This window comes from Acomys russatus, chromosome 1 (genome assembly GCF_903995435.1).
Source record: "Acomys russatus chromosome 1, mAcoRus1.1, whole genome shotgun sequence".
In the NCBI taxonomy this organism is placed as follows: domain Eukaryota; kingdom Metazoa; phylum Chordata; class Mammalia; order Rodentia; family Muridae; genus Acomys; species Acomys russatus.
The window spans coordinates 29,090,172-29,114,256 of NC_067137.1; the positions used below are offsets into that span (position 1 = coordinate 29,090,172).

At 36.4% G+C, this 24,085-nt stretch overlaps 1 protein-coding gene across 11 annotated transcripts in view; it reads left to right on the forward strand.

The window, feature by feature from the left end:
- Pum2 (pumilio RNA binding family member 2) overlaps window positions 1-24,085 on the forward strand; it is a 78,797-nt gene that overhangs the window by 41,844 nt on the left and 12,868 nt on the right. For 7 of the 11 annotated variants that reach the window (XM_051143270.1, XM_051143281.1, XM_051143292.1 and 4 more), the window contains 6 exons: window positions 3,263-3,388; window positions 4,792-4,934; window positions 6,650-6,788; window positions 11,303-11,446; window positions 11,575-11,862; window positions 16,274-16,510. In XM_051143270.1, the coding sequence (XP_050999227.1) occupies window positions 3,263-3,388; window positions 4,792-4,934; window positions 6,650-6,788; window positions 11,303-11,446; window positions 11,575-11,862; window positions 16,274-16,510 (1,077 nt within the window). The remainder of the gene's footprint in view (window positions 1-3,262; window positions 3,389-4,791; window positions 4,935-6,649; window positions 6,789-11,302; window positions 11,447-11,574; window positions 11,863-16,273; window positions 16,511-24,085) is intronic. The other 4 variants (XM_051143300.1, XM_051143306.1, XM_051143285.1 and 1 more) reach the window with 3 other exon arrangements.

Consider the following 24,085-nt stretch of genomic DNA (forward strand, 5'->3'; position numbering starts at 1 on the left):
TTACTGATACACTGTTGAATGTGGTTATTGCACACAGCTGAACAAGGCAGTAGGTTTAACTCCTCTTAGAAGCAGGTTCTCTAGGAAAGTAGTCCTCAGGCTATGACATGTGGAGGCAGAAAGCTAGCCACACTGTCAACATTGTCTTGCCATTCTTCTCAGCCTTGTCTGGGGAAAGCTTTATCACTCCTATGGGGCTGAGACATTGGGTAGGGTCTTTGACATTGTGTGTCTGTGTCAACAACACACATTGGCTCAGGGCTTCCTCACTCCCCACAAAACTTGACATGGATATACTCTCTTTTAATCACCACACTGGAGAGACTGCCAGCGAGGTCTTTGTGAGTTTGAGGTCCAGCCTCAAATAGAGAGTTCCATGCCAGTCAGGGTTACATAGTGAAACCCTATCTTTTTCGTCGAGGGGGTGGTGGTGGTAAATTTATGACATCAAAGATTGTTTGGAAGTTTTGAAACTGCAACATAATGGGAAAATCATTGAAAGAGTAATTCTTAAGTAGACAGCATTACTATTACCTAAGAGTATTTAACTAAGAAATCCTATAGAACATTGAAAGAATCTGTAGTAACCAGGAGACAAAAAGAAGCTTTAAGAAAAGAAAATAACAATATACACTGCATTTTTAAAGAACAACCCTTTCACAGGGGTTGCATATCAGATATCCTGCATATCAGATATTTATTATGATTAACAACTGTAGCAAAATTACAGTTATGAAGTAGCAACAAAAATCGTTTTTATGGTTGAGGGTCACCACAGCATGAGTAGCTGTATTAAAGGGTAGAAGCTTTAGGAAGGTTGAGAGCCACTGTGTTACGCAGTAAATTCCAGGCCAATGTAGGCTACACTTCTTCACTCAGATGGGATGAATGGAAGGAAAGAAGGCAGACAACAAAGAAGGAACTACTTTGTATTGAACTTACTTGAAAATTGAAGCAAAAATATGGGGGTGGTCAACATTGTAAAAATGTCAGTTCTCTAAATTATGTTGGTATAATATATTCTTGTCAGAATTATAGTGGAGATTCATTGTTTGAAACTTGAAGTTTTGTTTTGATATTTGTCTCAGGAAAATGAAACTAGGACGTTAGTAAAAAAAAAACAAATAAACAAACTAAAGTGTAAAATGGGGGTTTGTTCAACTATATGAAGGCAGTTATTACTTGTGATTTAAAGTATGGCATTAGACTAGGAAATATAAGTGCATTGGTGGATAAATACACTTTAAAAATAGGTGTGTTTGTATGTTTAGGGAAGGCTGATAGTATGAATCATAATCTTTAAAAATTATTTAGTGTGTACTGTGTATGCAAAGCTTAGGTTTGCTAGGCCTGGCTACAGGCATTTTTAACCACTGAGCTGTCTTGATACCCTCAAAACTCAACTTGTTAATACAGCCAAGGATGACCTTGAACCTCTATTCCTCTTCTACTTCCCAGTGCTGAAATTACAGTTGTGTGCCACGATGCTGTATATCTATTTTAGTCTTATATTTCAAAGCAGTAAATAAAAATAGCTATTTGAAAACAGCTTGAGATAATTGAATCTCTTTTCTTGGATTGGTAATTTAAACCAAAAAATAAGAGTTATGAAATATTGATACATTTTGCTCTGATGATAGTAAAAGAACCATGAATTAAAACTGATTTTGCTTATTTCAGTGTTTTTACTTTACTGATCAGATTGGTAGGTGATAACAAAATTTGATAGGTTCCTCTTTTGACAAGTTATAAGTGCCATAAAATTCTGTGAAAAAGCACATTTGATAAATAAATCCTAGGGGCCTGGGGAGATAGCTCAGTAGTTAAGGGCATTTGCTACTCCTCCAGAGGACCAGGGTTCAAATCCCAGCACCCACATAGTAGCTCACAACTATTTGTAACTTCAGTTCCAGAGGATCTGGAACCCTCACACAACCAACTGTGATCAGTTGGTTTTTGGTATGGCTGAGGGATTGGAGATGAGGGAAAAAATGTTTTTAAGTAAATTTGGTTTTTCTTTTAGTGGCTTAAGTAGAGAATCAGTACGAGTATATAATTTTCTTTTCCTATAATAATTAAAACTATAATAGATGAAACCAAGGGGAGCCTAAATTTATTTTGGCTTTATGGGAAGGGGAGGGGTGTGCGTGTGTGTGTGTGTGTGTGTGTGTTCGTGTTCCTGCACAGGCAAATGTGTGTACATGAGTGCCCAAGGAGGTTAGAAGTATCAGATACACCTGTGCTGGAGTTACAGGCAGTTGGGCAGTTGTTGGCATCTGGGCATGAACTTATGTAGGTTGTAGCCTGTATCTTAAGAAACCCTATCTCAAAAAGAAATACCATTCATCTTCATCATTCTCCATCATCATTTAAAGTTGGGTCTCTATCTTAATTTTAAATACTTTCATTTTCGTTTTTTTCCTTCCATTTTTTATTTGACTTAGTTACTTTCCAGAAGAGACAGTTTTAACAGTACATTTTTCAGCAACTGGAAAGGGGTATATTTGATAATTGTTTAATGCTTAGAAATTCCTTTTCTTTTGGTAAGAATACTGAAAATGAACAGTTTTTCTTTTCTGGCTTTTATCTAATCCATATGATCTTATATTAAGCTCAAAATTAGACTTATAAATCAGCAAGATACTTAAAATCCCCCTTTTACACTCTTTCTTGTTTCCCGATCTCCTTGAGTACAAAGACTGAACTGCTTAGGGTGAACCTGGAAGGAAGCTCTTGATGAGTCTTATGGGTATAGTTCAGCTATACTTAGTCATACTCTGTAAGTTCTTTTTCCTGCTGACCACTCACAAAGTTTGATAGATATTATTATTTTCCGTGTTAATAGAACACATTAGACTATATTTTCATTGATAATTTACTTACCTATCAATAATTCTCACTGAATTCCTAGCTCAGTTACGCTAAAAGATTAAGTAAGAAATACAGAACAATAATCTAGATCTAAACACTGTATTGTTAGCTGACACTGTAGTTATTTTATACTTTAATATCATACATCTAATTGTTAACTGATACTGTATAGTCATTTCATGCTTTTAGTATTTTATTTCATACATTCAGTGTCTACAAAAATTCTATAAAATAGCTGGTGTTATATCTGTTGTGTAAATAGGAATGTTCAGTAAAGAATTTAAACCCTTAGCATACGTAGTCCCACCCCAGATTCAGAATAGAAATGTTTTTACCTAGTAAAGAAATACTTTACATTTTCGTTTATTATTTCTCACCCTTTTAAATATAGCTGGTGTATTCTCAGCAGGCCTTGCTCCAGCTGCATTTGTGCCAAACCCATATATTATTAGTGCTGCTCCTCCAGGGACCGATCCGTACACTGCAGCAGGGTTGGCTGCAGCAGCAACATTAGCAGGTAACTTACTGTTTATTCTCATTGCTTGTTATGAGTTTGGTTTTAATCTTGGGTGTAAGGTTTATTTGGGTGGGAGGGGTCTATGAGCAATTGAAAAGAAAATGCATATCCAAAACATTTGCTAAATGTTAAACAGTATGGAAGGAACTTGATTGAAAGTTGTTCTTCAAGCCAAAGCTATATAAATTGTTTTCTTAAGGGAAATGTGCATGCTTATCAGATGCAGTCTTATTGACAGAACAGTTTGTTGGTCTTATGTAAAGTCATTGGGAAGTTTGATTTAGGTTGAATTGGCTACATATATAAAAATAAGTTCAGACCTTAAACATGGTTTGTATTGATTATAAGACAAGAATGCATTACTGTCTTTCTTGGGTTCATTGACAGGCTGCTGGTGGACTGACTTTGAAATTGTAGCTACTACTTCTGACTATCAGAGATGAAATGATTGCCATCAGTATTTGTGACTGTTGTTTTGATGGGATATCAGGATATTTGTTGTAGCTTTCAGAAATCAGGACATTACCTTTTTGGTGGACTTAATACCTTTTGCTCTGTATAAGCTGTATAATCAAATATCTTGAACAAAATAGAGCAGAAGCAGTTCATGCTTGTCTCCTAGTTTGCTTTCTTTACCCTTATTTTCTTTGCTTGAATCATCTAGTTCTTCTCTTGACTACTAGTCTCATTTCAATGACCACATAAACACTGATTTCTCAATGTTTGTTTTCATATAATTCTCAGTTGCTTTGTAAGGACAGTGACTAATTTTGTTTCAAATAGGAAAAATGTCTTTAAAGGCTTGCAGTTCATATACTGTTATTTCTTGCAAGCTTGTTCCCTAGTTTTCTTACAAAGTAAAATTTTTAAATTTTTAAAATTAAAAAAAATATTCTTACTGAGTTAATGAATCATTCTTAAGCATTACAGTTTTATATTACCACATTATTTGTGTCTACACTAGACCCATATATTGGTAGTCATTACATGTGAGTAAGTGTCCTGCCAGTTCATTGGTAGATAGCCTTGAGTTTTGCTTCAAGTTTAGTCAGTAAAGCCACTGATAATCACGAACACTCTTGTCTTTGATGATGATCAGTACTAAGCAGGATATGGCGATGTACAAATACTTGGGAAGCTGAGGCAAAACATGAATTTGACCAGTTGGCTACAAACTGAGACTGTCTCAATTTAACAAAAACAAATCCATACCTGAATGATAATGTGTCTTAATAGCATCAGAAAAAGAGTGTGATATAGTAACTGTAGGTAAATAGAAGATTTTAAAGATAATGACAGCTTTTAAGTCTTGGGCTTGTCTCCTTTTATAATTTAATGGTAGTTGATCTCGTATATAAAACTAGTGACTTTTTCTTTCTTTTGGTGGGCTGTATGGCATTTAGGTCCAGCAGTGGTTCCACCACAGTATTACGGTGTTCCATGGGGGGTGTATCCAGCCAATTTATTTCAGCAACAAGCTGCAGCTGCGGCAAACAACACAGCCAATCAGCAAGCAGCATCACAAGCTCAGCCTGGACAGCAGCAGGTAGGCCTTTCTTTCTTTATGAATAATAACCCAAGGATTCTTTAAATTCTCTGAGTTTCTGTTTTTAAAAGATATCTGTTTCTTATATGCTAAGTACTAAGCATAGTACTTAGTATATAGTTGATTCATAACTACTTCCTGACTTTTATTTTAATTTTCTAATCTTCATTTAAAAGTTTAGTGTGGCCAGGGAGTGGTGGTGCACACCTTTAATCCCAGCACTGGGAGGCAGAGGCAGGTGGATCTCTGTGAGTTCAAGGCCAGCCTGGTCTACAAAGTGAGTCCAGGACAGGCAGAGCTACACAGAGAAACCCTGTCTCAGAAAAACAAAACCAAAAAACTCCAAACAAGAAAGGTTTCTTGTGTTCTATTTCTGTCATTTTGCTTTCTTCAAATGTCTAGCAGTTTTAAAGCTTAAAAGTTAATAATAACACCTGAAGTGGTGCTGGATATTTCTAACCTCCACTACCACCAGGAGGCTGAAGCCAGCCCATCATGAATAGTGAGGCCTTGCTTCAAGAAACAACAAAATACACATTCTTGTTGTCTGTATCAAGAGCTTGCTCCTTCATTTGTCTTCAGATGTTTAAGCTGTTCCATGACATCATTGTGTTTAGTACAAGGAGACATTTAAGTGCATTATATTTTTTATCAAGAAAAGGTAAAACATTTCACTACAGATTACCTTTAATTTCCCAAATAGTATTAATTAGGTGGAGGGTTTTTTGTTTGTTTTTTGTTTTTAGCAGAACTTTACTATGTAGCCATGGAGGCCTCAAACTCACAGAGACACTGTCTGTGCCTCCAGAGATAATTTTTGAAAATGCTTAAAATAAAATAATCTTAGTAAATGTAAATACAATGTCGGTAAATAAGAATTCTGACTGCTATGTTCATCTTATTTCTATGAAAGCAACCTAGTAAATTCCTTGTTGCTTGCTTGGTAGTTTTTACTATATATTTTCTTTAATATTTTTTAATGCTATATTGATACTCTGTGGAAGCTATTATTTATCTCAGCCTTTTGTATATCATGTAGCATCCTTTAACCTGTATCTTTAGTCATATGCTGCTGAAGTGTGTTATGTGTATGTGAACTTAGATGAATCCAGTCTGCCCTGAATTGTTTGGATATTTATAAAATGTAATTTAATCATGGTTTTATCTTATTACTTTAAGAGCTTTTTACCTTATTTTGAAGTTACTTTGTTGTTTTTCACACTAACGTTTCATGTTTAAATGAGTTCTTATTCTTTTGCTAGACTTTCCTGAATTCCTTTTTTTTTTTTTTTTTTTTTTTTTTTTTTTTTTTTTTTTTGTGGGGTTTCTGTTTTGTTTTGTGCTTGGTGTCACATAAAAGTGGATTGCCTTAAATTTCAGTTTTTGGCCTTAGAAATTAAATAAAGTTAAGTCTTTAGCTATTTCCCCTTTAGTGCCTTAGTAAAGCATAAATACTAGAAGTAACTTTTACCCAAAACCTTGAACCTTCGTGTTGCTTTAGAGATTGTTATAGTTGTCAAGAATCAGTAGTCTGGGTTTGTTTGTTTGTTTGTTTGTTTGTTTTTTAATGGTAAAAAATCATAACTTTTCACAGTAAATCAACATTTCATTCTTCAGGAGAATATCCAGAGTCTACTTGTGATAAGCACATATTTGTCTTAAGATGGTTGTTTTGTTATTATATTGCTTTTAACAGAGTCATTTGTCCTTTCTAGGTTCTTCGTCCTGGAGCAGGACAGCGTCCTATTACTCCCAGTCAGGGGCAGCAAGGGCAGCAAGCAGAGTCACTTGCAGCAGCTGCAGCTGCAAACCCAACTTTGGCTTTCGGTCAGGGTCTTGCTGCTGGCATGCCAGGTATATAAGTAGTTTGGGGAGATGATGTTTTCTTGCTTGAGTGTTTCCAGGTGTTGGGTGGTAGTAGCTCAAAAGATTTAAAATAGTAAATGAGGAGTCAGAGTCTTTGATGTTTTGCCTGCTTGTTAATACATTATTGAAAACTCAGATCCAAGCTAGGCAGTGATGGTACATGCATTTAATCCCTGCACTTGAGAAACAGAGACAGGCAGAACTCTTGAGTGAGTTTGAGGCCATACAAAACTGATAAAAACAAAAGCTAAGAAAAACCTCAGATCCAGATACTAATACTTGAAATTAAGTGTTTTTGTGAAACCCAGTTTGGGGAACAACAGGAATATATCAGAATTGTCACATGTAGTTATCTAATATTAGGGAAATTTACCTATCACCAAAAGCCAGGAGGTGGAGCTGGGAAGACAGAAGACTGGTGAAGAGAAGATGTTGTTCCTCTAGAGGTTCCCAGTTTGAATACTGGCATATACATGGTATCTCACTACCATGTAATTTCAGTTCCAGGACACACAGCACCCTCTGCTGCCATCTACTGGCATGAGGCAGGCATGTAGTATACAGATGTGCATGCAAAACCTATATACATTTTTTAAAAGAGAAGACTCTATAGAATCCCATGTTAATAAACTGAGAAATATGGACGGATTAAATTTACAGTTTTATGTTTATCTTTGTTTCATTGTAAATGCCAGATCTATCTTAAAATTTAGATCAAAATTAGAAGCAATAGCTCCCTTTCCCCTCATAGCCACATCTATTCTTAACAGGTGCTTTTAGAACCCAATCACTTGGCCTGTCCAGCCTTACATATTGCCTGGATTAGCTTTCCATATATCTAGTAGTTCATCTTTACATTTTTCTGTCCTTACAGAGAGGTTCTGTCCTTAGCCTATATTTTACAGAATATCTAGACTGTAAGAGATTAAGTTGGCTCCATTCGTCTCATGATTGATCCTCTAATGGTTTCCTCTTCTGAGTAGAAGCCCAAGTCCTTACAGTAGGCTCTTCTTGCCTAATTGGCTAACTCTTCTTTTTTTCTTTTCTTTTTGTTTGGTTTTGGTTTTTCAAGACAGAGTCTCTCTGTGTAGCCTTGGTTGTCCTGGAGTCGCTTTGTAGATCAGCCTGGCCTCAAACTCACAGCGACCCACCTGCCTCTGCCTCCTGAATGCTGAGATTAAAGCTGTGTGCTGCCACAACCCAGCATTAGAGGCTTATTTTCTGTTCCACTATTAGGAGAGTGCTTCTTGCTGAAATCTTTCTGGCTTGTCCTCTCAATTTCTTTTGGTGTTTTTTGTCATAGGACATTGTGTTACAGAGTTTTGTTTTGTTTTGTTTTTTTTAATTATTTAAATTGTTGACCCTGCTGTCACTAGCCAGTGCTACTAATCTAGTATGTCTTTAGCTTCTCTCCCTTCAGTTCTTAAAACTCTTTGCCATATTCTTTTACTTTTTAAAAAAGGTTTATTACCGGTGTGTGCACAGGTGCCTATGGATGCCAGAAGGGTTGTGTGCTCCCAACTGCTGAGACACCTTTCTAGCCCATCTTTTACTTACTGTTTATTGTTAGAAAATAATTTCCTTGAGAACAGAGGTATTTCTCTTAGTTCTTCCTACTTGGTGTTGTAATGGTTACTTTATAAGTATGCCAGGTGGGTAAGTGTATAAACAATAAAATAGGAAGGGGGAGAAAAACATGAAGCAAGGAAGCAGTACACCCTGTGGTGATAAGAAACATGTTGTCCTTAGGAAATTTGAAATGACTAGGCAAATTGCTCTTGGGGATTTATATGCATCATTTAAGTATAGTTTAGGGGGTTTTGTTGTTGTTTGTTTGATTTTTGCAACCTAGTATCCAAATGGGGTAGTCTTTAGTTTTGAATTCAGGTGTTAAATAGACAATATTCTTTAGTTGTTTGTTTGTTTGTTTGTTTGTTTAAGCATTTATTCATTTAGTTGCAGCATGGAGAACAAGTGTGTAGGGATCAAAAGACAGCTTATAGGAGAATTCTGCTTACAGAGCTCAGGCAATCAGGCTTAGCAGGAATCACCTTTACTTGCTGAGCCTTCTTGTGAGCTAGACCATAGTGCTTTTGAATGGGAGTACTATTTGAGTCTTGAATTTAGGACCATTGTGTGCACCATAGAGCACTGTTAGCTGGCTTCTACATCCTATCATAGTTCATTAATGTGAACTGAATTTGCCTATATTTGAAGTCACTTTACTCTTATAGTTTTACTATGTATGGTTGTAATAAATATAGCTCAGAACTGCTGTGTTGGTGTAATTTGGTATGTCCCATGTTTTATAACTTACTAACATGAGAGGCTGTTGATACATACATTTTTACAGATAGTTGTTAAGCTCTTGTCACTATAAGACAAACCTTAACCTGAGTTTCAGGAGAGAATTAAATCTTATTGCCCCAAAATATGTTATTCATGGTTACCTTTTCCTGTGACTCTGGAAAATATTATGTACTGTCCTTGGGAAAATTAATAAAATTGTCATGAGTTGTTTTGTGTGTTTTTTGGTTCAGAGGAGGAATTTCCTTGAGAAAGGCTGCTTAGAGGTGAACTTCACTTTCCTGTATTTTTAAGTAATGTGAAAATGTTATCTTCCTCACATACAAACCTACAATAAAACGAAATGCTTATTATAAAGAATGAAAATCCCCAATTGTTCAGTTTTACCAGTGGAGACTCAGGAGCCAGATGCCAACAGCCCAGGAGGAAAAAACCAAAAGCCAAAGAGCTCTTCTTTCCCACACTGTCTTAAATACTCTTCTCTCAAAGTCTCTCCTACTCTTTAATTTTTGTCAGCTGGTTTCTTGCTCCATCTCTTGACCTAGGGTTAACTTTATTAAATCCTGTGTACAGAAAGCTTTTGGATTAAAGGTGAGTGTGAGGACTGAGCCACACCATAATCATCTGTTTACAATAGACAGAAAGTTCTTGGATTAAAGGTGTCTATTAGGGCTGAAGCATACCAAACAAGAAACAGGTTTTTACAGTTCACAATCACAGGCTTCATAATGGGATCAAATATCCTGCAACAAATGCCTGTGTGAGAAACTTTTTCCCCCCAAGACAGCATTTCTCTGTGTAGCCTTGGCTGTCCTGAACTTGCTTTGTAGACCAGGCTGGCCTCGAACTCAGCGATCCACTGCCTCTGCATCCGAAGTGCTAGGACTAAAAGCATGCGCCACCACACCTGGCCTCTGTCTGAAAATCTTTACAGATAGACTCGTAGGAATCTTTTGTGGGGGTCAGGGGGTGGTGTTGGTGTTTTGCCTGTATGTCTGTTAAGAGGGTGTCAGATCCCCTGGAAGTGGAGTTACAAACAGTTGTGAGCTACCATATGGGTGCTGGGAATTGAACTCTAGAAGAACAGAAATCTTGTTTTCTGATTTTATTATGTTTTGAATTTTTAAAAAACTTTTGAGAGGGAAGCTGAAACAAGTTCTCATTTGTGTAGCTGTAGCTCTTAGCTGGACCATGCTGGCATCTAACTCACAGAACCTTTTAAAAGATATTTATTTTTATCCAGCCATTGGTAGCCCACACCTTTAATCCCAGCATTCGGGAGGCAGAGGCAGTTGGATCTCTGAGTTTAAAGCCAGCCTGGTCTATAGAGTAAATTTCAGGACAACCTGGACCACACAGAGAAACCTTGTCTTGAACACCCTCCTCTCCTCTCCTCCCCCCTCTCCCCCCACCCCTCCCCAAAAAGTTTATTTTGCATGTATGAGTTTTTTGCCTACCTGTATTTGTTGGATTCCTTCAAAGTAGGCATAAGCTGCCATGTGTTGGGAACTGAATCTGTGTATTTCGTAAGAACAAAGAGTGCTCTTAGCATCTGAGCCATTTCTCTGACCCCCATGTTAAAGATTTTATAGCATGCTTACAAGTAAAATTCTAAGGGAATGTTGATAGTAAGGTACTTGATCTAATAAGCTTTTTTTTTTTTTTTAACAGTGTTCTAAATCACTTTCTAGCTACTCTCTTCATAATTGACCAAATGGTGATATTTCCAATATTTAGGTCTTAGTATCCTATAGCTTCTGTCTTAAGGAAATAACTCATTCCATAATCTGTAAGTAAAAGACATTGCTGATAAAGGTAACCTCCATAAAATTTTTGGGAATGTTTACCTTTTTAAAAAATACATTTTAGGCCAGGCCTGGTGGTGCATGCCTTTAATCCCAGCACTTAGGAGGCAGAGGCAAGTGGATCACTGTGAGTTCAAAGCCAGCCTGGTCTACAAAGCGACTCCAGGACAGCCGTGACTACACAGAGAAACCCTGTCTCAACCCCCCCCCCCCCAAAATGTATGTATTAGAATTCCTTAGGTGTGTTTTTCCATGGTCACTATTCAAAACTTTGGTAGTAATAGGATAAAATAGTTGACAAAACAGAAATATAAGGGAATGTAAGTATGGTGTACAATCTTACACTGCAAAATGTTTTCATTAATAAATCCCCATTTTAATGTTATCTAGGCTATCAAGTACTAGCTCCAACTGCCTATTATGATCAGACTGGTGCCTTAGTGGTTGGCCCTGGAGCAAGAACTGGCCTTGGAGCTCCAGTACGATTAATGGCTCCAACACCTGTCTTAATTAGTTCAGCAGCTGCACAAGCTGGTAAGTGTAACTACCATTTTTAGAGATTTTAGTTACTTTTCTGGTGTTCAGTGTTTTTTTTATTAAATTAAATGAGTATATATTCTTTTCTGGGTAGTTTCAAGAACTGTCTGAAATTTATTTTGCAGCAGCAGCAGCAGCAGCTGGAGGAACTGCGAATAGTCTTACAGGCAGCACAAATGGTCTATTTCGGCCAATTGGCACTCAGCCACCGCAGCAGCAGCAGCAACAGCAGCCGAGCACTAACCTGCAGTCTAACTCATTTTATGGGAGCAGCTCTTTGACTAATAGCTCCCAGAGCAGCTCTTTATTTTCTCATGGTCCTGGCCAACCTGGAAGTGCATCTCTTGGCTTTGGAAGTGGTAGCTCTTTGGGAGCTGCGATAGGCTCAGCCCTCAGTGGATTTGGCTCGTCAGGTAAGTCTGTTTTAAAAACGAGTATACTTTGCTAAGTGTATTTGAGGTATTTGAGTTTTAATATAAAGAGAAGCAGTAATACTACAGGAGGGATAGGAATAAAATATGAGGCTTTTAGTTTAATTTTACAGAATTCCTGCTAATCTTCCAGGCATTTATCAATGTTTAGCTCATTCCAGCAGCCATACTCCCCTGCCCCTGGCTTTTAAGAATTTAAATCTCTCATTTTTACTAATTTCTAGCTCTTCCTTATTCTCTATAATGTTGGAGGAGGTAAATACTTAGCCATGCTAAAATTTGGATAATCTTAAAACAGTCATTATTGAGTGGTACATTCTTATTAGGTTTGGGTAGCTGGTTATGGTTTTCTGTATTTGACCTTATAGCTAAATAAATATATCTTGAATCACTAAACAATCCCATAAGAAACTACCAGAATACGTTAATACTTTTAGACTTTTTCATTAAAATTAGTGTAATAGATTGTCTTTACTTGGCTTAAGAAATAATAATTTTAAAACAGCCTCACATTAAGTAAGGACAATTTACCCCAATTCTTTTGATATAATTGACAGACTGCCTAGAAGAGGGCACAGATACGCATTTAGACCTCAAAGGGTTTTTTCTATAATCTAAAATTCTTAACACTTGCATTTAATACTCCAGAATCCTTATTCATTTTCCATCAGTTTCCTTACCACTTCAGATTTTTTTCTGATGTGGAAAATGAGAATGGGTCTGGGGGTGTAGCTCAGTTGGTAGAATGCTTGCCTAGCATGTACAAAGCTGTAGGTTTGATCTTTAGCACAGCATAAACTGGGTGTGGTGATTCAAGTTAATTAATTCGAATACTTGACAGGTAGAAATGTTAAGAATCAGTTCAAGGTCATCTTTTGCTTTACTGTGAGCGCGAGACCAACCTAGCTACATGAGACCCTGTCTCCCTCCCAGTAAAGAAAGAAAATGGCAAAAGTAATACCATTTTCCTTATGTGTCTTCAACAAATACTCATCTTTGTAGTAGGAATGACCTAGAACAGCTATAAACTTGAGGGAATAAAAGACACTTTCAGTTCTAAGAAATATAATAAAGGAATGCCATACTTGCCTAACAAAATTTTCTAAATAATGAGCACAACTTAGGACAAATCTGGTGAATTTGGAGATTGTGTTCACTCTTTAAAATTTTTTTTCATTTTATTTTATGTGTATGGGTGTTGTGCCTGCATGTATGTCTTTGCACCACATGTGTGCAGTGCCCTCGGAGGCCAGAAGAGGGCAACAGATCCTCTGTGACAAGAATTGGGGTTGTAAGCCACCACTTGGATGCTGGGTTTAAAACCTGTGTCCCCTGGAGGAGCATCCAGCAATTTTAGACACTGAGCCAACTCCTCTGCCCAATCCTTTAAATTTTCTACTTATTTTGTTCGTTTATGTCCAGATGTTGCACTCGTTGAGACTTATCCTTTGATTCTAATGCAGTTGAGACAATATCCCCCAAACAATCCCAGATGTTCTAAGCAAAACTGATAGAACATATACCTTAAAATAGAAATATCCTGGACATAACTACTTTTTAATTACAGATGGTGTCACCTTATACTCAGGGGTGGGGGGCAGCTTTGATAAACCCACTCCATTACTCCTTTCTCTAATATATGTTATTGATGCTCTGGTGCAGATTTCTAAGTCACTCTACTTAGTTCTTCTTTTAGATTCCCATTTGTCCCAGAGTTAGAGGAATTTTCTCTTACTTTAAGGCACTAGTCTCAGAATTAACCTTCATACCTCACTCACTTTTGAGTATCACATGCTGAATTCTGATTCCTTGTCTAGGAAATAGCTATTTTATCTTGGTTTTAGGAACATTAGGACTAGACATAGCACAGGGTTAGAGTAGTTGTCTAGCATGTATTAGGCCCTGGATTCAATTCATAGTACCATGGAAAACTGAAATTAAAAATTTAGATTAATAATTACAAAATAGGGAGCATTATACTTGACACCTATAACAGCCTCTAAATAATCAAATTTCATCTCCATTTTCCCCTCTGGACAATTGGTGAGAGTCCATTCAGGTGCTATACATATGTATTCCTAAACCTGTTGCTGCCATGCCACTTACAAGTGGAAGCTAAAAGAAGTAGTTGTCTGTTTTTACACAGATTTTCTTACCCATATGATAGTTTTATTTTTGAGTAGTAGTAAACACCCCAGTTTATAATACACTTGACCAGGGAGTGGTAGCTACTCTAATGTAACAATTAAGTCATCTTTTCTATGATCTGTTATTTCTAGGGTGATTTTTTTAATTGAAAGTTTGTGATTTAATATTTTATGCATAGTTGATGAGTGAGTAGTGATTCCAGCTTTGCCTGGCTTCTTAGTATTTTAGGTACATTTTGTTTGTTAGTGTTGCAGGTAATTTATGTACAGAACAAAATTTAAAAAGCTTATATTTTGAAGTAGTGAATTTTTCTAAATAAGATTTATGTTGTTTTTATTTTTGTTTTTGTTCTTTAGAGGAATATATTGCATGTGTCATAGCCAGCTTGTTTTGGTTGTTTGCAAAAGGAATGATAATGCTGCTCTCAACAGAAAGCTTGTGTCTTTTTCCTTATCAGCCAAATTTCTTATTAAAATAAATAGGAGTCTTAGATAAATATAATGTAACATATTTCAATCAATCATGTTGACAGTGTCCTTTTAAATTAGAATATTTTATATAGGATATATTGACAATTTTGCCAACACCAACTCAAAAAGATTTATTATTTAAGGCTTAATTTAGTTTTACTGTTGAAGTTCATATAGCTTCCTTGCCGATTCTAACTATCATAAAGAAGATCTTAAAATGGGAAATTTTCCATGAGACATGACCAGCATTATAAAAGCTGCATTGGATGCTATGAAAGTCAAATAATACATTATAATCTTTTGCCTGGTACAGTGTCATAAGCCATGCCCCCATCCTTTCTGTATAGGTGTTTGAATTTGACAAAACCAGGATAATCATGGTTCCTGTCTGTTACAAGCTCATCTTGGTTTACTTGTTATGTTCTCCAATTGTTTGCTTTAATCCATACCGGGTTTGACCTACTTATGTGTATGACTTGCAATATAAAGCCAAGATTTAATAGACTTTACAATTCCTTGGAAAGAATTGCCATATTGGTCCGAATATAGAGCTTGTCCTTAGGAGGGAGGCTAAAAAATATTGTGTGGCCTGGTGGTGGTGGCGTAAGCCTTTAATCCCAGCACTCAGGAGGCGGAGGCAGGCAGATGTCTGAGTTCAAGGCCAAGCCTGGTCTACAGAGCAAATTCCAGAACAGCCAGAGCTTCACAAAGAAACCCTGTCTCAAAAAAACAAAACAAAACAAAAAAAAACTAAAAAAAACTAAAGAAAAGAGAGAAGGAGGGGGAAAAGAAGAAATGTTATATGAAACTCTCTAATACATAAAAGATATTTGGCTAAAAGAGACTGATACTTCAGTGTAAGGACATGTATTTGAAAATATTGTTCTTGAGATGGGGTTTGGGACATCACTTTTATAGATTCAGTGAAGGATTTGATTGTCTACATGCTTGCTACTCTCCATCCAGATCTTGGATTGTTCTTCTGAGCATGCACATGTAGCTAGTTCAGGCACTGGAGGGACCATCTAACTTTAATAAGGAGCTTGGGAGGCCAGTTCTGGAATCTTTTTAAAAAATGAGGGTCGTGGGGGGTAAAGAAGTAAAAGTGTGGTGTTTGATTTAGTAAAGAGAGGCATTAATTTCCAAAGAGAAAGTTGAGGGTTGGGGATCTTTTTGTTTAACAAGTTATATGAACAACACTGAGAAGATAGCATATTCGGGCCAATATGGACTTAACGGTCTTCATTTTGAACTCAGCTAAAATCCAAATCAGATATGACTAGTGAGGGAAATTTATAAATATTCCATTTATTAAGATAATCTTTTTCTTTTCTTTTTTTATTTTATTTTATTTTATTTTTGACATTGAGTTGAAATCTTAAACAACAACAACAACAGGTTCCAGATATTAGGATAATACCAAAGCAAACATTATTTGAATTTAATCTTTACTATGTCCTAAAATAGACAACTTTGCAATTCAGATCATACCAGGGTATTAAAGCACAGTAATCATATGTGTCTGTGGTAAAATATGTGTGAAATAATGAAACATATGACTGCTCTGTTAAGGATTTGCTTATTTATTGGGGTGCATTTATACCCTTTTATGATTAGTAAGTTGTTATATATAGTTATCACAGTAATTATCTTCTCCATAATGTTTCTAAAAATAATTATTGTGATCACTTCTATTATTGCCCAGCAAGAGTTGGGGATAGGTTTTATTCAGTTAACACTGTATGTAATTAGGGTTTTTTTTATTTCTTCTTCAGTTGGCAGTTCTGCAAGTAGTAGTGCCACAAGGAGAGAGTCTCTATCTACTAGCTCTGACTTGTACAAAAGATCTAGTAGCAGCCTAGCACCCATAGGGCAACCATTTTACAATAGTCTGGGATTTTCCTCCTCTCCAAGTCCAATAGGCATGCCTCTGCCAAGCCAAACTCCAGGACATTCACTTACGCCACCGCCATCACTTTCATCACATGGATCCTCATCCAGTTTGCATTTAGGTAAAAAAAAACCCAAAACCCTTTTTATTTGTATGTATACATGTATGTGTGTTTGTGTGTGTGTTTTAATATATGTAAAATATTGAATGTTGGATAAAACATGCCAAATTGCTTTTGCTTTTAGATACTAGCCTTTTGAAAAAGTTCTACTTTCCTGAAATTCAAAGTGAGGGTCTAATGTACAGTAAGGTAAAGACCCTCTTTTGTATCTTATGTTCTTTTTATGACATACAATGGTGTGTTTTTTCTTGTCTGTGCTTTTGATTTGTGTGTTCTAGAGCATCTGAAAAGTCAACTATATACATGATAGTGAAAACTTTAATATCAAGTTTTTGAACACTGTAAGAAGACATTAGTTATATAGTGATGGGATGTAAATAATTTAGTTTAGAACAGTGGCCATTTTACCAAGAGGTTATACCAGAGAATATCAGTTAATGTGTGTGCATTAGAGAAGTTGATTGACTTCTCCTTTTGAATATGTTAAAGGGAAAAAATGTTTTGAGTGTGGTGTATTCCTAAAGGTGAAGCATTTAGAACTTTTATTTCTATTTAAAAATTATCCTTATCTCCAGATTATTAAATTGGTGGTTACACTTTATTCCTCTGTAGGAAGCATTTGTTCATAAGGAAAACAGAACATTTTGAAGGATTTTGAGACATTACAGGCTGTATGTGAATCCTTATCTCAAAAAAAAAATCTGCCATTAAAATTAGGCTTCAACTTTTGTGTTTTTTTTTTTTAAGTACAACTGAAACTAAAGGGTTCTGTTGCTGGCTTTATGTGCTTGAAAGTATTTTGTGATTTCAAAAAAAGTAACATTGTTATTATAAATAGACTATCTATGTTAGTAATCCACTCCCCAATATATGGATATATGATTCTTTCTTCAAGCTCATTTGATAGAGTAAATGTCTTTATAACAAAGGTATTTGTTGGCAGTCATCATTATTTTAATTTATGTTGTTTCATGGTGAGCTAGATTCTTTTTTTTTTAGAAGACTCGGGTCCTGAATCCCAAATTCTGAAATTTTTGCTCTTTTGAATATGATGGATATGTACTGGATATGTACCAGTTTGTATATTCAGATGCAATCCTGAGGTCTGCCTTGTAGCACTATTCATAGACTTAGCAAACTTACCTAGTTTATAGCCTAAGCCTCCATTATCAACTTTCTTAGTCACAAGAGCTATTTGGTTTCTTCTGTTGTTTCCAGACACCGCTCTACTATACTACATGCCTTTGAAATGCACGCAGAAGCTTGGGATGTTAGAACCATAAAAATGAGCTGGGTGTGGTGGCGCAGGCCTTTTATCCTAACACTCAGGGAAGTAAAGGCAGGCAGAACAATGTGAGTTCGATGCAGCCTAGTCTTCAAAGAGTCCAAGACAGCTAAGGCTACACAGAGAAACCCTGTCTTGGAAAACAAAAGAACCATAAAAATGCCTGGCACACACCTTTAATCCTAGGGAGAGGCAGGTGGATCTCTGAGTTCCAGGCAAAGCTGGTCTATAGACCTAGTTCCAGGATAGCCAGAGCTACACAGAGAAACGCTGTCTTAAACCAAAAACAAAAGGGGGTGGGTGGGAAAACCATAAAAATAAGTATAACCCAATAGTTTTGTGTTTGTTAAAATTATCTTTGTTGTGTCCTGTCATCTTTCATAGGTAAGTTGCAGATCAGGTTTTGTTAACTGTTTCTGCGTGTGTTTGTTTGCTTAGAGCCTGTGTAAACGGACTCATTTTATATGACTTGCTAAGAAATTGAATATAAGTGACTTTTCAGGTGTCTGTAATTACACTAGACTCTGGATGTGTGTTTCTCTTCTTTAGACAGTAAAGAATCCGGCCTAATTACTTAGACAAGGAATTGTAGTCAGTTGTGGGAAATAGTCATATCCCAGCAAGAGTCCTGAGTTAGAGCCTAGTACTGTTGTACCTAAAGCATCGGCTGGACATCAGATGTTCAGGCTTGCTTCTGATGCAGTTAGTAATTACCTGTATTATCTTCTTTGTAAGCTCCCAATTTCCCCTAGTTCTAGTCATAATACTGGCAGTGTTTTCAACAAATTATTTCCTACCAAATTAAAAATAATTCAGATTTCATGATTTTATTCTTTATACCCTATTGATGAAAATAATCTATTCTTTATACTCTCATGACTGGATCATGATGCAAAGCTTCTACGCTTTGTAACAATAAAATTATTTATAATTTGAAACAGGGTGTGGCTATTGATCTGTGGCTGACCTAACTAAAGTTTGCTGATAGACCAAGCTGACTTCATATTAATGATATCTTTCTGCCCTTGCTGCCTCAGAACTATAGTGATTTTGAACTTTATATCATTGGGTTAGATTTATTTGTGAGTCAGTATCAAGATTGCTGATATGTAAAATACCTTATGGAAGTAGAGTTTGCATATTTGGTTTTATAAGTCATCTTACTTGGCCCACATAAGATTCTCTGTAAGGACATAGTGGCATCAGATTGTAATCCCAGCTACTTTGGGGGCCAAGGCAGGGATAGTCACAAATTAAGGATATTTATGGCACTTAGCGAGATCCCTATATCAAAAAGAAAAAGCGTTTACTAGAATTGGTTGAAATTCATTTTAGGTTATTCTTGGCTAAGATTTGAAGTAATAAGCATACAACTGTTACAGTTGTCAGTGGTTCTTGGGATCCGCACTCCCAAAGTATTTAATGAGATGCTAGCTTTAAAACCCATCTCTCAGCGAAGCGTGGGGGCACACTCCTTTAATCCCAGCACTCGAGAGGCAGAGGCAGATGGATCAATGAGTTTGAGGCCAGCCTGGTCTACAAAGCGAGTCCAGACAGCCACGGCTACACAGAAGAACCCTGTCTCAAAAAAACAAAAACAAGCAAACAAACAAAACCTCATCTCTCTACAAAAAAATTTAAATTAAAAAAAAGGGAAAAAAAGATCTTTTTTGTTATACTAGCTGTATCAATTCCACAGAAACTGCCAAAAAGCAATCTACTTATAAAAAGTTTTTTTCTTTTCAAAGAGAAAATATTTAGTCGACGTATATTATTAGAATTGCTTAAGTTCCTTTTATTGGAGAACAATTCTAATTCATAAGTTTTGAATATTTTTAAAATAAAAAAGCCCCCTAGATTTACAACCTGTGTTTGTAAGAATGAAGAATGAAAAATGATCTTAGCCTTCCAATATGTAGTATAAAACCAGGTTTCTTTTTCTAAAATACTATAACCATAACATTGTTATTATGCTTTAATTTCTTATTGACTGATTTTTCTTGATTGGCTTAAATATCTTTGTAATCATTTTGTTTATGCCATGGTCCAAATATATTGCCTTTGTTTAGTTTGTCTTTTCATTTATACTTGTTTACCCACCCCTATCCTCCCCCCTCCCTTTTCTTTTTCATTCATTTGTTGACGAAACCACCTTGTTGAATTTCTTCCATTCTTGAGTTTGCTGATTGCTTTCCATACGGTGGTGGTAATTATGAGTTTTCTTTCTGGTATTTCCTGTAAATGGAACTCTATCTAGAAGCTTAGTTAGGTAGTAAGTGAGCTGATAGGCTTCTTTTTGGCAAGGTATGACTCTGGGTACCAAGATATATGTGGTTGTCTCCTTTGTGAGATTGCCAGCCTAGCCTAAGAGATGTATTGAGCAACCTATGGCCATTGCCTAAAGTATTTCTTCAGGAGTTACAAAGTAGTGTAGTTCCAATATTATCATTCCTAATAAATGTATAAAATCTCTATGATACAATTTCCTTTAAAACTTCTGAGGTTGCTATAAAAGGCCATTCCTGTAGTAGTTAGGATAATGCCTCATTCTCTTATTCTCTGACTCTCAGAATAATTAGTTGATGTCTAATTTTGAGCCAAAAGTTATACTACTTTTGGCCAACTTTGGTCATTTCTGTGTCACTACTTTTTAGGTCGGGGGAAAGGGAATCTTGTGTAGTAGCCCATGCTAAGCTCAGGCTCACTATATGAACTCAGACTAACATTGAATTTGTCATCTTCCTGACCTGAAAGTGCTAGAATTACAGGTGTGCACCACATGCCTTTTGAAGTTTAGTGTAAAATTCTGGTTGACTTTATAATACAAGAGCATACCGTATAATCTCTCTTCCACTTCAGTGTAGTAGTTAGTGAATTACATGAAATGGTGTTAAGCAGACTTTGTTGATTTGGTAGGTTAGACGAAGCTATGCTACTTGGTAGGTTAGGTACATTTCATGCATTGTAGATTTTTCAGTTAACAGTGAACTTACTGGAATGAAACAGCCTAAGTCAGGGGATATCTGTACTTCACACTTCATCAGGCACATTGAGTATTTACGATACTATTTTACTCTTACTTGGAGGTAGACAACTAATTCCTTCTTGTGTTTCTCCCCTACCCTTCTTTTAATAAACTTAATATATGTTAGTGATTTCTAATTTGCCTAATGCTTGTATTTAGATAAATTTTGAGCTTAAGTACAAACCACCATTTTGCATGGTTTTGGTAGACCAAATGGGTTCTCAAGATGTGTGCTTCCACCTCTAAGAAAAGAGTTATTAAAATGTCTAGTGTGAGATTTGAACTCAGTGAAAGGTGGCTCTGAATTGTTAATGATAAGTAAGTAAATAGGAGTATATTCAGTCTGGGTTCGACATTTTTAGAACTCATCTTTTCTCTTAATCAGAACATTTCATATTAAAAACAGGTCATTATTTACTGTTTTCTCCTCTTCCTCCTCCTCCTCTTCTTTTTTTTGGGGGGGGGCTGGAGGATGAAGGTTGTTTAATTTTCCTATTTCGTGATTATTTGCTAAGAGTTGTTGACTTTAAACTGGGTGGTGGTGGCTGCATATGCCTTTAGTCCCAGCACTTGGGATGCAGAGGCATGGGGATCTCTGAGTTCAAGGCCAGCCTGATAAACAGAGTGGATCAAGGACAGCTATGGCTACACATAGAAACCCTGTCTTGAAAAACAAAAACAAACAAAAAAGGATTGCTGACTTTGACAGATTCATTCAGCTGCTCCTTTTAGAGGAAATGCGTACAAGTGAACACTTGTGGCTAAGTTGGTTATAAGGAAGGCTATGTTCCATCTTTGTGCTTAAGTATGATTGTTAAAAGCATAAAACAAGTATGAAATATTTTGAAGTGTTAACTAAATAGCGTTATTTTTCCTTAAGACACCTTTACATTTCTCATTTCATCTTTAACGTGGACATAGCCTGGCTCAAGGATAAATCCATTTAAAATTTGAAATTAAAAAGTAAACGAGCCCAAAAGATTCATACTTACAACAGAGTGAATTGAGGCCATCATACAGTTCTGACCTATGAATTACTACTTCTCTATTACGCTCTTACTAAAGAGTGGAATGATGTGGAAAGGTGTTTGAGTACTGTGCTTTAACTAGGCTTTCAGGAAGTCATATTTACATTATCTTGAGTGTTTTGTCACCCCCCTTTGTTGTTGTTGTTGTTTTGTTGGGAGACTTTTGATGACTACTTCTATTTCCTTAGGAGACAGAGGACTATTTAATTACATGAGCTTGGTTCAATTTTGGTAATTGGTACCTATCAAGAAAATTTTATATTTCATTCATATTTTCAAGTTTTGTGACATACAGGCTTTTGAAGTAAGACCTAATGATTCTTTGGATTTCCTTGGTGTCTGTTGTTATGTCTCCTAAGGGTTGTGTTTCCTAAGGTTTACTATATAACATCAGACTTCTAGATTGCCTTTTTCCATTTAGTTATTCTTGAGATTTACGTGAGAGATGTTGTCTAAGCACCTTGATGGTTCAAGTATGTACCTACTCCATGATACATTTCCTAACCTAAGATGGCCAGCTCACACACGGGCTGTACAGCATCACATTCAACTCTCAAAAGATTCTGTACCAGTTCTCATGTATGCTAAGGCAGTATTGCAACTCTTCAAGATGTCTTGAGAGTTGTTTACTTGTTCATAGAACAGTTAAACATACAAATTTAAAATTGTGTTTTATGGGACAATTTATGATCAGCTTTGTGTATAAAATTTTGTTTTGTTTTTATAACAGGTTCTCACACTATGTGTGTGGTTCCAGCTGGCCTGGAACTCACAGAGTTGTCTATGCCTCCTGAGTGCTGGGTGTAAAGGCATGAACTACCCACAGCTGGCTACACATAAAAATGTATTGGTTTTGGTTTTGCTGGTTTTATTTTTATTCTTATAATTTGGTTTATTACCCTTGGTGTTAGTTATTTTTCTTACAGCTATCACCAGATAACTAATAAGTAATAAGGAGAAAATAATTTATTTTAACTCACGGTTTGGGGATATAATCCACCACAGCAGGGAAGTCATAGCATCAGGATAGTAGCTAGTTTCATTGTATCTCCTGTCAGGATGCAGAGAGAAGGATGGCTAGTGATTCTAGTTTTTCATCCCTTATTGTTCATTCTGGGAAAACAGAATATGGGGTGGGTTGGTCCACATTCAGGGATAGTTTTCCTCAGATAAACCTCCCTGGAGACATCCTCACAGATGAGCCTTGAGGTTTGTCTCCTAGTTGATTCCAAATTCAGTTAATTGACATTGAAAATTAACCATTGAACCAATTAAGCATGTCTGTGACTCTGTGGTTCTGATGTCCGTGAATGTTTTTTTCTGTTGTTTTTAACAGAATCTCAATTGTTCGATTTTTACAAGCAAAGACAGGGGTGGGGGGGGGGCACCTCAGCCAGTGCCCCACAAGGAATCTTCTTCTCCCATGCCATCTCTAAAAACCTCCTGAACTGAAAGTCTCTTTTTTCTACTTCCTGTGTTGTCTGTCTTCTTGATTTCCTCTTCCTATAGTTTTTTTTCTTAATAATCCGGTGTTCACTTCCTGTCAACTAGATTGCTCCTGCCTCTTGACGTATGATCGACTTTATTTAGTTATGTTTACAATATTCAAGCAGAAAGCTCTTGTATTAAAGGTGTGTGCTAAGGATGAGCCACACTACAACTAAAAACAGGTTTCTCCAGTAAGTAACACAACCTTGAGATTCATGGTGTGATCAAAATACCCTGCAACATTTATCCAGTTAGTTTAGTTAAGATGATCACAGATTTAAGACAGAATACTTGGATGATCTATTTTGGCAATAGATCATTCGAGGCACATGTTTAAATTAGTACACGTTAGGCATCTTACCCAAACATGAATCTTTCTATGCACTCAAAAGTCTCTGTTATTGAAACATTTACATTCAAATTATCAGGATGCTCAGCGTTGAATTCTACATAAATACTCTAAAATGTAAAAAACTCAAACATATGTAGTTTTAAGCATTTAGATGAAGAACACAGTTCCTTAGGAGGTGAAGAGTTAGGAAATATGCTTGCAGTGGTGACTGGTAGTAAGTGCTCAGCAGCATAGGCTGCACTTTCATAACACAATCCTCACTGCAATTTCTATCTGCAAGTTCTGTATGAAAAGAAGTAATCTGTGGTTACAGTTGACTCCAGTGGCACCCTTGTGTGAGCTTTAACTCGAAGGACCACATGTGTGTTCACATGAGCCATCGTCTCCCTCATGTACT